Source organism: Chlamydotis macqueenii, chromosome Z (assembly GCF_036417535.1).
Source record: "Chlamydotis macqueenii isolate bChlMac1 chromosome Z, bChlMac1.mat, whole genome shotgun sequence".
NCBI classification, from domain to species: domain Eukaryota; kingdom Metazoa; phylum Chordata; class Aves; order Otidiformes; family Otididae; genus Chlamydotis; species Chlamydotis macqueenii.
In genome coordinates this window covers 18,168,754-18,185,534 of record NC_141593.1, presented here as the reverse complement: position 1 = coordinate 18,185,534, position 16,781 = coordinate 18,168,754, and the positions used below count along the sequence as shown (strand labels likewise).

The 16,781-nt window shown below is 36.4% G+C and overlaps 1 protein-coding gene across 1 annotated transcript in view; it reads right to left on the bottom strand.

The window, feature by feature from the left end:
• Positions 1-2,609: 2,609 nt before the first annotated feature.
• IL31RA (interleukin 31 receptor A) overlaps positions 2,610-16,781 on the bottom strand; it is a 35,575-nt gene continuing 21,403 nt past the window's right edge. The window contains exons 11-18 of the mRNA XM_086770604.1: positions 16,217-16,433; positions 14,608-14,790; positions 13,000-13,101; positions 11,601-11,747; positions 8,896-9,036; positions 8,173-8,266; positions 6,517-6,595; positions 2,610-5,698 (exon numbers count right to left, since the gene is read on the bottom strand). Of these exons, the coding sequence (XP_086626730.1) occupies positions 5,114-5,698; positions 6,517-6,595; positions 8,173-8,266; positions 8,896-9,036; positions 11,601-11,747; positions 13,000-13,101; positions 14,608-14,790; positions 16,217-16,433 (1,548 nt within the window). The 3' untranslated portion in view covers positions 2,610-5,113. The remainder of the gene's footprint in view (positions 5,699-6,516; positions 6,596-8,172; positions 8,267-8,895; positions 9,037-11,600; positions 11,748-12,999; positions 13,102-14,607; positions 14,791-16,216; positions 16,434-16,781) is intronic.

Sequence of the window (16,781 nt, the reverse complement as noted above, 5' to 3'; positions counted from 1 at the left end):
TTGCATGGGGTTGTTGTGACCCAAGTGCAGGACCCAGCCCTTGGCCTTTTTAAATCTCATACAGTTGGCCTCAGCCCATTGATCCAGATCCCTCTGCAGAGCCTTCCTACCCTCAAAGAGATCAACGTTCCTGCCCAACTTTGTGTTGTCTGCAAACCTACCGGGAGTGCATTCCATCCCCTTGTCCAGATCATTGATAAAGCTATTAAACAGAACTGGCCCCAATACTGAGCCCTGAGGAACATCACTTGTAACCAGCCATCAACTGGATTTAACTCTTTTCACCACAACTCCTTGGGCCCAGCCACCCAGTCAGTTTTCTACCCAACAAAGAGTATACCTGTCCCAAGCCATGAGCAGTTTCTCCAGGAGAATGCTGTGGGAAACTGTGTCAAAGGCTTCACTAAAATCCGGGTAAACAACACCCACAGCCTTTCCCTCATCCATTAAGGAGGTAATCTAGTCACAGAAGGAGATCAGGCTAGTCAAGCAGGACCTGCCTTTCATAAACCAACGCTGACTGGGCCTGATCGCCTGGTTGTCCTGTACGTGCCACATGATGGCATTCAAGATGATCTGCTCCTCAGTTCCCAAGCACCGAGCTCAGGCTGACAGGCCCATAGTTCCCTCGATTCTCCTTCCAGTCTTTCTTGTAGATGGGTGTCACATTTGCGAACCTTCAGTCAACTGAGACCTCCCCAGTTAGCCAGGACTGCTGATAAATGATGGAAAGTGGCTTGGTGAGCACTTCCACCCTATCCCCAGTCCGCTTGGGTGGATCCCATCCCACCCCATAGACTTGTGTGTGTCCAAGTGGTGTAGCAGGTCGCTAACCATTTTCCCTTCAGTTATAGGGGCTTCATTCTGCTCCCTGTCTTCTAGCTCAGGGGGCTGGGTACCCAGAGACCAACTGGTCTTACTGTTAAAGACTGAGACAAAGGAGGCATTACCTCAGCCTTTTCCTCATCTTTTGTCACTGTGTTTCTCCCCACATCCAATAAAGGATGGGGATTTTCCTTAGTCCTCCTTTTGTTGCTAAGGTAGTCATAAAAACACTTTTACTGTCTTTTACAGCAGCAGTCAGATTAAGTTCTAGTTGAGATTTGGCCCTTCTAGTTTTCTCCCTGCATAACCTCATGACATACTTGTAGTCCTTCTGAGTTGCCTGCCCCTTCTTCCAAAGGTCATAAACTCGCTTTTTTCATTTCCTGAAGTTCCAGCCAAAGCTCTCTGTTCAGCCAGGTTGGTCATCTTCCCCACTTGCTTATCTTTCAGCGTATAGGAAGGGCCTGCTCCTGCACCTTTTAAGATTTGCTTCTTGAAGAATGCCCAGCCTTCCTGGACTCCTTTGCCCATCTTGCAGTGTTAAGTCTCAAAGCTACAAAGACAAAGCCTACAGCATCACTGTGCAAAACTGGTACAAAACTAACTGTATCATCGGGACTGTTGAAATGAGTGCAAAAGTGACATGAACCCATTTGCGGAGCAAGAACAGAAGCTGTGAGTCCCACACACAACCCCTGTGCTCAGATGAGGGCTCCGTTGCATAAAAACATTTACCTCTGCTACATGAGACACCAAACTCGGACTAGCAATGCAAGTCTTCTAAGTTCTCACTCATGAACAGAAGTTGAATCATCTATCTTGAGAAGTCATCAACTATCTCAAAAAGAGAGATCTATTTATAACAAATCAGTCTTTCAGGAATAGGAAAAGACAACATGTTATCTGTAATGAAATATACGTTGCGGTAAGACAAACACTAAATAGCACCAGCTAGGCCAGACTACAGCTACAGCAGCTGTGCAAGAGCAATCACATCATCTCTGGAGGGGCACGCACTGACCAAGTGCTTGCTAACTGGAGGAAAAAAGCTTCCCTCTCTTCACTGTATTAATGACTAACACACTTTTTTCGCCCCTATTTGGGCAATTGTAAAGGGCATGAGAACACAGAAATATCATAGATTATGCAGTATGGAAAATTTATGTGTAATACATTACTCTGTTACATCAAAGAGTTTGTGGGATTCCTGTTCAAAGAATTTGAAATTCTTGGGAGTAAAAGGTAAACTCAGGTAACAGAAGACTGAACGTTTAATTTAGCTAAAAATACGGTAAGTGAAAAACATGACCTATTAATAATTTGCAGGGCATAAGCCTTAAGGTGAGAAAAGCATTATTTGTATGACACACGTAAGAATGACAACTGTGAAGATGCATAAATATGTTCTTGAAATTATGCCACAAGCTGATCTTTATTAACCTTGCAAAGACCTACACACCTGCAAGATTAATTTTCTGCATTTTAAAGAGGGGTAGAAATGGACATCTTTCAGATTAGTAATGGTGAAATGAAATGAAACCTAGGAAAATCATTCTCTAGGAATAATTATACCAGGTGTTCTATTAAAAAATGCACCAAAAGTGTTGAAGTATTTTAATGTCCAACCTGCCATTGCTTCTTGACATTAAAAAACTGAAATAACTGCCCAAATACCCAATCTATTTGCGGATCCCTCTCAATATAGGACCACATTTCTACATGAGTATGAAAATCTAAACTGTCTAAATGGTGTATTTAGTATAAACTGAATAAAACCGTTTCCATGTGCTCTCAAGTTTTATTTTTTTCATGATTCACAGCATTAGTTCGAAAGACAAATTGTAAAAGGTCAGAAAAAGTACAGCTCTGAATACAAAACAAACCAAGTTCAAGAAGCTGGTATTCCAAAGCATGGGGAAAAGGCAGCCCTAATTTCTGAGATGTACTGAGCTCACTTATTGCACCACTTTTTCAGAGAAAATAATGGGCAAGGAAATCAGAAGTGAGGAGAGAAAAGCAGAATAGCAATAGACAGGGAAATAAAATGGGATGGAAAAGCATGTTATTACTTACCCTCCAGAAGCTAAGAGATGCTACAGGGAGATCCTACCCAAATGACCCAGCAAGAACCTCCTCTTTCTGATGATCCCTTGAAGGTTGCATTATTTTTATTTTTTACCTGACTCAATCATGCAACTCAGAGTATGCTGCTTTCATATGGCTGCTAAACAACTTCTAGACAGGGCCCAAAATAGCTTATTATCTGTTTATTTTTAAATCTTGTGATATCAAAACAAATACTGATATTTAAGAGGAAAAAAACAAACAAACAAACAAACAAAACTGCTTCTGAACTCCAGGAAATGGCAGTGTAGCTGTGAGAAGTCTGGAAGTGAGTGAAGAAGCAGGAGCACTGACCCAACCAAAGCTGTGTCCCATGCTCGCTGCAGAGCACAATTTATCTAAATAAGCAAGGGCTTCTAAGAACAAATACACCTACATTTTGGCTTAAAGTACTGTGATCGGGAAAGTGACCCAACAAACCTGGGGGGAGAAGGGCGGTGTGGAAATCAGCGTTGCTGTACAAGGAACATTTGCAGACGTTGTTTTCTTATCCTTTCTTGGAAACTAAACAAATCTTGCTCTAAGTAAAAGCAGCTTCCAAACTATAGATGAAAAGCCTAAATGCAAACTTTACCCTGTCTTCCCCAACACAATGCAATGCAAACTGTCTTCCCCAACAAAATGCAAATATTAGCCAATACATCCAGGGTAAGGCTCAGCTTCTTCATTCATGCTGGGCAATATATTTTCCATTCTCCTCCACTGCCTTCCTGTGCAGAAAGGAAAGGCTTTCTATTCCTGTTCACATTTGTCACTCCTTTTTCTATCCCCATGACTCCTGTATATTTTTTACCCCTAAAGAAGCTTGTACTTATGCGCAAACAAGACAGGTGACATGAAGCCTTTAAATACTGTGAAAATAGTTTAAAGTCTTAAAATTACTATATGCCACATGTGTCATAATGAACACCCCCTTTTAACACATTTTACTTAGAGGCGACTCTCTTTTTTTTTGACCTGTCTTTTAACAGAGTAATTATCTCAGTAAGAATTTTACAGTAATAGCCTCTTTCCTGCTGAAAAACAATAAGTGTGATGGAGAGTTTCCTACTTAATTGCTGCCGCGTAAAATGGAAACCACAAGTAGTTTTATGACTTATCAAAATTACAAAACAAATTACATAAGTTACAGCCTTGATGCAGAAATCTCTAATTCTAAATCAGCTATCAGAGGTTATCTGGGGATATTTTGTAGACTTAGTGTTTTTTTCAGTATCTCCCAGAAAAATAATTTCCTAAATACAAGCTCAGTGCTTATTCCAACACAAGATGCCATATTTAGTTGATTTTTTTTTTTCAGTTTAAAATATCAAAACTTCAACTGGGAAACACAGTTTTAAACTAGGAGAAATTAGAGGCAATGGAACAAGAAGATAAGAAGATACCATGCAGTGAACAGGGCAGCAAACAAACAGGAGAGACAAAAGCAGCACAAAATGCAGAGGATGATTATAAACACAAGAAAAAGGGAAGAAAGCAACAGAGCCAGCATGACCCTAGCTTTTCTAAAATGCAGACAAGTCAATAGCATACATATAACAAATATCCTCTCATTAAAGACAGAGAAACTATGAGCCAAATCACTGATTCAAGAGTCAGGATGCAAGACAATTACTGAACTCTACCAAGGATTTGCGAAACAGGGGGAACTCTATACATAAAACCAGATACAAAACAATTGAGGGAAATAAGAACAGGAAAGCAGTTCTACTCCATGTAACATAAGGAAGGATTCAGAGATACTGGCTCTGTTCAAGCTAGTCCACATTTCCCCAGCAGAGCTCAGCCCTGGGAACTGGTTGCCTAGGGGAAAATCGGTGAGCTGCTTGCGCTGCTCGATGCTCCTGCAGCAAAGATGAGTTTGTTTTAGCAAGTTGATAGGGGAGAACAAAGAAGCAATAAGAAAAGCTATTTCCTTTGCCTCAGTACTGACACATCTATTTGTTAAAAAAACAAAACCAAACAAAAAAAATCCCCAGTCCACTGAAAATGAACCCTGACGGATATGAACACAGTGCAAAAATTACTTCACGGCTGTTCAAAGGAAGGGAGCATTTTCATCCAAATTAACTGAGATCAGCGAGGTTAGAACACAAGAATACATATGAGCATCAGTGCCAAGACATATCTCAAAAGGGGACTTCACAAAGAAAAATTTCTCACGCTAATGGGCCGTGGCTAGCCCAAACATGTCCACAGTTACATAGGATTGTCCTGGGATATTTTGTTGAAATGGAGGTAAGACAGTTGACCGGCTGCTGGGTTCATTCTTACTGTGTTCTGGCAAGTTCTCAGAAATAAGAAATTCCCTTGTTTTAACAGAATTTTTAAGGTATGGATTGAATAGCGCTTTTTCACTGCAATCTTCCAGCTTTAAAACATCTTCGTTTTTAAATGAAGTCTGTTGGGATTCACATAAATCATCTTCCAGCATTTCTATATGTTGGACTTCCTTCACTGGTATCGCGTTTGAATGTATTTGATTTCTGATATCTTGATCAGTAATTATATAAGGCAGGGGTGGTAAAAAACATCTGTCAACTTCATTTTCTTCATTATACAATATCTTTTTATCTCCATTAATCATGTCTTTTGTATTAATATCAGTACATTCAGAAAGACGGTTTTCACAATTCATTAGTAGTGATCCTTCTTGACTTTCTTCAGGAAAACAGTGTTCCAGAACACTTACGTCTTCAAAGTCTATGGTTTTAGCCTCAGATGTCACTCCCTTCATAAACGAATTATTCTGTCAGTACAAAGAGATAAATTGGAAAGTCATATTGGGATAGATAATGTATTAGTTTATTTTTTTAATACATAAAATATTGCCATTTGAGCTTTGTTTGACTCTTAATTTTAAAAGTGCATTAATAAAGAGTTCACACGCATTTCAGCTGGGATGTAGTTATATGTGAACGAGTACTAAAAATGACAATGTTATTCTGTTCATTTATTAAACACTTTCATATTAGGTTTTCTACGCTTAATAAAACAGGAAGTTTCAATGAAGGCTCAGAATCAGCCTCAGACTGTTTGTATCTTCTCCACTCTAACCAGTCATTTTTCAGACAAAAGGTTAAATCTCATTCTCCACAGATTACACTTTCTATGTAAACCTGATCAACTCCACTTCAATCAAATAAATATGAAAACTTTAACAAGGAATAAATATCCAACAATTAAAAAGATGGAAATGTTAGTACAATAATATACCAAATCTTATTATATGTAGCACTACATTTTTTGTGGAGAAGGGAGAAGATACCCAGATGTGGGAATCTGACTCAGACTCAATAACCTGAGCAAGTTTAATTGATTTTATTTAATAAACCATGTCCACCAATCACTTTATAACTTCAAAGCATTATTTATCATTAACATACAATAATTATACTTTACAAAGACGTATTTTTTCTATTAATTTGAAATACAACAAAGAGCATTTTATAGCGCTTAAACAGAAGAATGAAACTCAAGTGTTCTTTTAATTTAGTCACAAAAAGACTGTCAGAGGACACGTCTCCATTTGATCCCTTCTTTAATACATCAAATTGCAACTATTACCATAGATGCATCAAGAGGCCATTCCACTGCAATGCTCTCCGCAGGGTTGGGTATATCAGGCCAGCAGACCTTTTTAAACCTATCATTGAGAAAGGAATTCTAGTCAAACGATGAAAAAAATAGATTATTAAAAATAAAATGAACAAATCTGCAGAAAGCCCAAATACTGCTAAAATACCAATTCTTCACAAAGGAGGTCTTTCCTATATCAACACATTCTTTTTCATTAAATTTTTTCTCTCTCACATTAATTTTTATATTTCAACAAGTAAAAATCTTGGGTTACAGAGACATCGCAGAAAAACTACTAATCCACAAAAGTTTTTTTTTTTTTTTAGATTATATAGATCAATAATAGCATGCCAAAATAAGGCTGTATACAAAATCTGTTGTGATCACGTTTCAGGGTGGTTCTTCAGTGAAAAGCCACCCCAGGTAAACTTTGCTGTAGGAAAGCGTCCCTAGCACTACACCGCACTAGAACTATGTTGAGTTCTTAGGTTAACAGCAGATAACTGATGCTAACTGGCACTGTAGCTTATAACTGTCCAATGCAGTAATGAAGAGGAAACAAAATTAATCACTTATTGATACTGGATATATATGTAAGTGAATGAAAACCAGGCCATAGCTTGACTTTTCACATGGCAATTTCATCTATGCAAAAACACGAACACTCAACTACATCCCGAAGTATTCTCCAGAATCAAAGAATAGCTTCTTACTATTGGAAAAATTCAGAATACAGATAAAAATGTAAAAAAGTTGGTAATTACACTCACTACTTCAGCTATGCATATTACCTGATGCTTTGCATGACAACAATCTTGGTTCCAACAGCTTAGAACACACCAAAATATTTAAGATTTTTAACCTTCTTACTAAGCTTCAGCCAAACCACCCAGTCACTTTTCATGCTAAAGAAAAGCACATTTTATAACCTTAAAAAAATCCTCACAGTCATGTCTGGGATGTTATAGCATCCCTATGCTGTAAGGAAAAAAATTAAAATCTGGCAGGGGACATCTGTGATAGCAGATAAAATGATTATGAATCATGTATAGATACAGATTCATACTCATGGATCAAGCATCCAAATGCTTTCACATGACATAATTTCTAGTTTCTTCATTACTTCTTCATTACAGCTCAAGGGAGCTGTACATCACAAACTAACAACAAACAACATTAATGTAGCTGAGATAAGCCATATGGGTTACATGAAATGTGTTCTAGTGGTGTACTAGCAGATAAACAAGACTGCCTGGGAAACTTTGGTTTTGGCCTTATTAAATTTTCAATAACTGACTTAAAGTATGCTCCCCCTTCACTTGATGGACTGTGGAACCGCAAGTGTCAAGCAGTGTTTTCCATAAACTGACATAGGTGATAAGTAAATCCGTTTCTACTTTATTTCTTTCGTTCTGATTTACTGCACTTTCTAAAATAAATATTAATTTTTGGACTATTGGACATTAACTGCAGTTACAAAATAACCTGTATACTTAGCTATTTGTTACTCCAATTGCTTATTTTCTTAATTTGACATTAGTTTGGAACCCAACAAATGCATTTATAAGATACATGAAAACGTGCCATTTACAAGTTAAAATTAACTGACTGCATTCAGTTTTAGAAGGCAGAAAATGTACTCACGTGTGTTTTTTCAAAATGCATGTTATCCAAAGGCCTAACAGAAACAACATGCTTAATCCAACGGGTAAAGCAATGAAAATAACATCTTCTTTATCTTTAGAAGGGGAAAAAAAAAAGAAAACCACAGATCTTTATCATGTCTTGATTTATTCCCCTAAGACAGCTAATTTTCAACATCCAAGTCACCAAATTAGCATAATGCTAACGAGCTATGTCAAAAGCAGCCAAAATTACAGAGAATATTGTATGGTACTCATTGTACAACATGTCAAAAGATGAGTATTTTGAATCCAACAAGTCACAGTTACTGAGCCAAAAAAGCAGCTCATGATGAGACTTCTCAGGATATCTCAGGAACAGATGTATTGCATTTTAAAATTTCCTTTATTTAACAGAATCACATAATAATTCAAATTGGAGGGGATATCTGTAGGTCACCTCATCCAACTTTGAAATTAGAAACAGGTTGGTTAGGGTCATACCAAGACAACGTTTAAAAGTCACCTAGGATGAAGAGTCTAATCTAGAGGTTTTAGTCTGTGAGATGAACAGTGAAACTTAGTTAAATTCAGCTAGTGTTGGTAATTCTTCCTTGTTTCATTTAACATTAAATTAAAACAAAAAAAAAAAGGAATTAACAAATGCCTAAACAAAAACGTCCAATATTTCTTACTCCCAAATCTGTTTTTAAAATAGTAATAACTAACCTGGAATATTACTTACTGAATTTCAAAGTCTTGAAGGTTTTTGGCTCTCCGCTGGTTCCACCAGCTGCATTGCTTGCCATGATATAGACAGTATATTGCGTATTAGCCTGTAAGGACTTCAGTTTGTATTGCAGAACATCAGAGTTCACCGTTTCATCTTTTTAGGAGAAGATTTATGTCAATAAACACACAAAACAGTGTTATATTAGGGAACAGTATGCTTATTTAGCATCTTTTACAATGACAAAGTAAAGACAACTTGAAACACAAAGCAACTTCATCAGTCCTTTGAGAGAAAAAACTTCAATTACCAAATAATGTTTATCAATGCTACTTAAAAGTTTAGGGCAAAAACATAAACCAGTATGAATTTATGTTTAAAAATAAATACACTTTTTTTTTTTGCTAATACTAAAGATAGGCAAATTACGATCTCCTGCAGTTTATTTTATCATTGAAAACAGTGCTTTGAGAAATTTATTTCCTGGAATCTAGGCTCTGAAATTAAGAACTCCAAATAGTTGGCTTAGAAATTAAGAACTTTAAAGAGTTTCTGTAGCTCGTGAAATGTAACTATATTTCTAATATTTGCAGTTAGACACTGATCATCCAAAAGGATGCAATCTATCAGCACTGGGATATTACCCAAATAAAGTCAGAGGAAAGCCAAAATTGACAGGAATTTTTTTTCAAGTTTCAAAATGCTTTTCTGAATAGAACTCAACCTTTCCAATACCTTCTCCACTACTGCAATTAGTATGACGTGCTTCATTTTTAAGTATTTTTAAGCAGGGTATATAATAATATTCTAGTCTACAAGCAGAATCAAAAACATTTCCATATTATGAAATTAAAGTCACTAAAACATTTTCTGGTGCATGAAGTCAAAGGCAAATCATGTCATCATTCAGTTCATTCAAGAAACACTCAAAAAACAGATATGCTGCAATATGCACTGAGATTAAACAATGAAAGTTTCCCTTAAAATCAAGGGAAGGCAAGTAAAGTTCTAGAGTTAAAAGGCCATCAGTGAAGTCACCTTGACACAAACTCCATATTCTATTCTTATCAAAAAGATGTGACATCAGAGAAGCCTCAAAAACATCAGTACAGTAGGGTTTTGCCATTCAGATTTAACTCCCTTGAGTTGCTATTTAAACTAATTTCCTAAAGAAACTAATTTGAACCCATAAAATGGGCACAGTCTGCTTTACATTAGAAGTAATACGAAGATATATGGCTCAATAACATGAGGCGGCATGTCTTGAGGATGACCCCACACACAGCAGTCAGCATTGAATTACTCAGAAACCAACACGGCAGGGAAAATTGCACATAAAGGACTGAATCTGACAGAAATAATGAGCTTCCTCTACCTAATTTAAAAATTACCACAAATACTCTTGCCCTGGCTCTGAACTGGATACCCATAAGCAACCAAAAGCATCACAAGATTTGTAAGTTTGAATTATGTTAGGTGTGTGCTAACAGTGATGTCTAAAATAAAGGAGGAAAAAGAACCATGTCTGAAGCACTTAATGATCCAACAGCTCTCTTCATAAACTATACAGGAAGAACAAATTTAGGTCATTTAAATATTTCTCATAAAAGATTCTGCTGAGATTTATGCTAGAGAAGTTCTGAATGGATAGGATTATACTGATACTTTGTATGGATACTGCTTCCGAGGTAGGAGGTTAAGAATACACTCAAAAATTTAGACTATCAGCCTCCAGAGCAGAAAAGCATTACCAAGCCCAGAAAATCAGTACATTTGTAGAAATTAATCCAAAACTATGTTCAAAGAAACTATTTCTTGGCAGCTTATTTTAGTTTATTTGCTATTATTTGCTATTTTACTTTTATTAAAAAAACTGATCGTAAAAACGTTTTTACCAGAAAATTTCCACCATACTGTTCCAGAAGCTGAGGACTTGGGAAAGGCATGCTGCCAAGGACATGCATGGAATGTATAAATTCACTGAACCTTCAACGAGGTTCAAATTAATGATTCTGCACAGGATCTATGACTCTCCAATATATTTTAGCTCCACTTTAGCTCCCCTACTTCTGTCGTGACTTTCACCATCGGCTTCAGAGGTATGTCACGAAGGAAGAGAGATTTGAAGACAGAGAGAGACTAGAAGAGATGTAAAAGGGGAAAATAGCAAGTATCTGACAAATAATACTCTCTAATTGGGCTTAATCTCACAAATTTTACTTTTTTACTGTTAACAGAGAACAATCTGCAAAAAGTCTCTCATATATGAGTTTCCAGCCTGGTCTGGAAAGGGAAGAGGAATGATAGTGCTGCCATATACTGACTAATCTATCACCTGGAGATTCATCAGATTTGCATCTGAGAAGCAAAAAAGGACGATGTGGTCAACAGTCATGGCTATACTACCATGGGCAGTACAATACTTATAGTATAAAATACTAATTGAGAGCAACCAGTGGTATGCAAAGTAAGTTCAGCACAAAGAAGCTGAGCAAGAATACACGTGTAGTATTAAAGCAGGGACTATTCACTAGAATACCCCATCATTTCAATTAAGTCTAAAATTTTTTCTAAACTTCACATCACATTTATTACCAGTATTTTCAGACATATTTATAACATAAAATAACAAAGCATGCTAATAACTATGAAAATACCTGTCCTCAGACAGCAGATTGTCATAATCCTGTTGAAAGCATTGATGTTTAATGTGTACTTACTCAATTCTTTTCCATCTTCAGGTTTATAAAATATGGTATAGTTACTGATAAATCCATTTCTTTTATCTTTTGAAATCTCCTTCCATTTTATTGTAACTTCATTTTTCCCCGGAATGCCTGTGTCAGCCACAGGCCCTTCTGATGGCTCTACTCAGAGGCATTATAAATTAGAAAAAGTAGTAAAATAGTCTAAGTACAGCAACACTATCTATCTGTGTCACTTCACACATACCAGCAACATCAGTGGCAACAAATGTACAAGTAAATATGTCGTCTTAGTGCTCTGATACAGCCCTTAGCTTTTCTCACCCTCTTTAATATGTGGTTTCTTCTGATAATACTTCCCCTCATCTATTCTGGTGTTTACGTAGTTCTCAGCATTACTGCATACAAATACCTCAAGATCATTAAAACGCTGTATCCTCACATCAGAGAGAGATCAAGAGGTAAAAATATCCTTGAACACTCATGGGGGAACTCAGGTGCAAGGTCACTGTGTATGCAGGATGTCTCTGGCTGAGCTGAGATTCACCTGGGGTCCCCCACATCTCCAGCCTTTCCCCATTAAATTAGACAAAGTCTTTTCACTTGTACATGTGCATTGCTTGTAACTTTGAAGCAAGAGTTCTCTGTGCTTCAGTTTTAAAACAAGTATCCTCTTTCCCATTCTCTGACAACCTTTAGTACTCCCTACAAACAGGAAAGTGCTTTAAATAAAGTTCTAATTGTGCTAGTATTACTCAAACATACAATACTTCCATACTGAAAGCTTAAAATTATCAGTAAACAACATTCTTGCAGCTGGCTGTATAAATCACTGAATTCACATTAAACTTCTACAAATAAAGAAATCTTCCTCCTCTTCCTCTAGTTTTTATCCAATTGCAAACATGTGGGCTTCTTAACATTTTTTATGTGCAGGACTGCAAGTAGTTTGCTACATGACAAATTTTAACAAAAAGCAAACTTTTCAAACTGTTCTTTTATTCTGTGAATAGAATTTCCTCATATATTAGGACTGATAAATACAGATAAGCATTAAAATAAAATCTAATTATATATCTAAATGAGCTGTAACATTTAAGAGATAGCCAGTTTAAAAAAACTGTTTTCATGCTTGTAGCTATACTCTTTGCAAGTGCTTTGTATACACTATGTAAACTTCACAACAAACGAGTGGATTCAAGCAGCAACGTACCTGTATCACAAGATACAAGTCTTCTCTACTGAACAATTCAGTAGCTGATCTATGAACAGAAATCAGGAAGCTCAAATCTTTGGTTTTTTCAGCATCTACCTCTCTCCTGCACTAATGTCAGTACCAAACTGCTCAAAGATAATACTCTGAGAGATGGACTACAACACACCTTTCACAACATTATTAGTTTAAAATACCTACTTTTTTCTTGAACGTAGGTTTGTATGGAATATGGAGCCGCTACTTTATTTCCATAGAGAGGGTACACCGAGATGTTATAGCATATAAAAGGCTTAAAGTTATCTGTAAAGGAAAAAAAGGAATATTTACATACAATTCTTTTTGTGAGATTAATACAATGAGAGTAAAATAAATCACAATGCAGTCCTAAATATACTGTTACAGACCTCTGTTTTCTTCAGCTTTTTAGAAAGCACAATATATATTTATTGCCTCAAATGTCCATTACTACCCTTAATGCAAGGAATTTTATTTGGTAGTATTCATAACAGCACTTGGTTTCTGATGCATTTTTCACTAGAAATATTTTAAATGGGTAATTATACTACAGCCTTATACAGCTTCTCTATATAAAGCCACCTATTAATCTTGTAACAGTTTAAGGTTTTGGAGGAAGATTTTATTTTCAAATAACCAGTATAAAACAATACTTCAAAGAATATTTTCAATTTCACATATCTTTAGGTTTACTGGTCTGCAGAAGAGTTTTGTCTCATGCATCAAACATCTTAAAGGCAAAAATGGAGCCCCAGCTCTTAACTCTGTTGATGTTCCAGTTATGTCAACTGCAGATCTGCTTCTAGCCTGCTTGACTCAAAAGTACAAGTGCACAACTGAAATTTCTGCAGCAGAATTTTATGTTTCAAGACATAGTTCAAGCTTCTGGTAATAAAGTTTTGAACTTGGAACAATCCAGCAGCCAAGTAATAAACAGGGGGCACCTCCTATTTACAAGCAACTCTCATCAACTGTGAGAGGACAAATCTGTGGCTTTACACTCCATGGGATGAAACCAGTGTAAAGGGATTCCTAGACCATTCCTCCTCAAGCTCTCCAGCTTGTTCAGCAAGAATAATGGCTATTGACAAATCCTTGCATTTCATCAGCTCTCTGCTGCTTTTTCAGTCCCTTACACCTATTGCCACCCAGCAAAAGTTATGATGGCCCACATCTTCCTTAAAATAATTCCACAAAAGAATGCCAGAATCAGACCTGAATAAGAGTAAGTCTGAATTTGCGCTAACATTCATAATGTGACTTCTGCTTAAGGTAAACAAAGAACTAATAATGCTGACGAGGAAAGCTGTTTTTTTTTACATGTTGAGAACAGCTATAAGGAGCATTTACTCCTCCACACTAAATTGCTGAGACAGTGCAATTTTCAGCATAAGACTAGAGACTCACCCATCTCAGCTGAAATTCATTCTTTTGTTTCTAGATTTCTCTGCTAAAGTAGTATGCACCTGTCATAGGCCTTCCTCCCAGAAGATTCTTGCCATAAGGTCAAGCCACAGAAGTCCTTAAACAGGAAATCTGTAGCCTAATCTTATTTGGGAGCAAACACCATCTTGCATGTTGCGTTAAAATTTGAGAGAGTTAAAATTGCTATTAAATCACATTCAAAGGTATCAATAAAGCATGTAATAATATTGTTATTTTTTAAAATGGTCTGAGAAAAGCTGTACGAGTTCATCCTTGTTTGTTCTTTCTAGTCGACCTATAAATAAATACACATAAATACATCTGTATCTGTACATTGTTACAGCTGTAACTGATAAATGAACATACTTTTGTTAGTTTTCCAGTTTGTAGAATTTGATACATATTGCCATGATCTACCAAAAGGATCTGTCTCCAGTTCTTCATACCACTCAACCACATATTCAGTTACTTCTGGTTCGGAAGCTGTCCATTCCACAACCACTTCTTCATTCGTTGTAAAGGTCCTCACTGTTTCAATAATCTGAGAAACTAAAAATTTAACAGAAAATGTCAGCAATTATATCTTCATAAAAACAGCAGCAAGAAAACAAGAGTATGGGAAGAGTATGGGACTTAATTAAGGCTAAAAAAAAGGTTTTAAAGTTACTTTATACTATGTTCACATGCATGTACTCAAAAATACTTTAAAATTAAGCATACAAGAACTGTTAGAATGAAAAGGGGCAGGGGGGATTGAGATGATACTGAAGGAGATCTACACATACAGAATTGAAGACTAGTCTCTCTTTTAGGATCTGAATTTTACAGTTTGTAGAAATTTACAAACCAATTTACTACCAATTTTACAGGTAGTGTAGATAAGCAAGTTTTGATTGAGATTCCAAAGGCAATAGGTAACAGTAGATCTAGTCAGCAAGGTCATGAATGACAGTGAAGCAAAAGTGAAACATCAACTTGCAAAACAGAGGTAATGAAAGTCTGAATGAAAACCCAACGTGGCTAAGCAGAGGGGAAAAAAAGATATATATGGTGAAGCAGAGGGAAAAGAGATATATGTAGGGGGAAAAAAAGCATGTCACAGCACGGACAAATCAGAAAACCATTTCTTGTGGGATGCAAAAGTGGATAGACAGGTACTGTCAGCAAACTCCAGTTTTCTGATTAGATTGGAATTTGATTGAGCAATTCCAGGGGAACACTTGCACTTATTTAATGAACGACTGATGTAGCAGAAGTGATTCAAGAGTGTCAAAAGCCACCTCTTTTGCGGATCATCAGTAGGCAGCAGGATGTGGCAATACAAGGATCACAGAGATATCAGAATTAAACACACGAGCCAAAGAACCCAACTGTTGTGCTAGAGCGGATCAGCTTCCTGATTCTGGCAGTGGGTGACCTGGGGTACTTTGGGAATGCATATGAAATGAGAATAAACACAATGTTTCTCTCCGCTTCCATTTATGCATCTTAGGTACTTTTATTAAACATATCTCTGAATTATGTAATTAAATGCACTGCAGTAATGCCCTGTGGTAACCAATTTTATGATCTAGTAGAGGAATAAGACAGAATTGTGTGGGTCTCTATGTATTTGCGAGGTCCAAGGTTAAAAAATAAAATCAAAAAACCTTCAGAAAGTAAAAAAAAAGAAAATCTAATACAACAACAGAAAGTGCCGATATCTTAACAACTCAACCTTAAAACAAAAACCTAAACAATGCTATGTAACAAAAACATGATATGCAATAGCAAAATATGACAACTGGATAACATTGTCCTAGTAAAAAGTAATAGACTAGAGACATTGGTGTATAATACAGTTCTATATACACAGATCTATGACAAATGTCTTCAGCACAATTTTTCTTCCACTACAACAGAACTTGAACAGATGTCAGGAAGATCTCTTTTTTTGTTAATGAGAAAAATATATCATGATATTGACAAATCTTACGTTTTTCATCAGTGGACGGAATCCTCAAAATAGCTTCAGGAGAACTTCCAGCAGAGTTATAGGCAGTAATAGATATTATATATGCCGCTTCATTTAAAAGTAAAATAATTTTCTTATCAGTAGAGAAGTTTGTCACTTTAAGGGCAGCATTTTTTTCTGGAAAATACTGTATTTTGTAGCGTAGAATTCTCCCAGAAAGTGGAAAGCTTCTTAATGGCTATTAAAAAAATAGGCAGTAGTAAGTGTTATTTGTAAAATCAAAAGTATATACTGTATGAAAGAGTACAGGTCAAATTACAAAATTATTCTACTATATTTAGAAAAGCCTCATCTTCAGGACAGTCAGCTGCAAAAATTTCATTGAAGGAAAGGTTCAAAAGTCAAATACTGAGACTGAAGAGCGAAAAGCTTCTGGTCAGTCTATTAGAATATTAAAATGAATTTAAACACATCTTTGGTAAGCCACATTACTTAAGAGCAGTTTTAAGGACTTTCAATCAGATTTTCTAGTGATCTGAACATAATTAAAACCTTCCTTTCTGCACAGCTTACAAAACTCCATTCA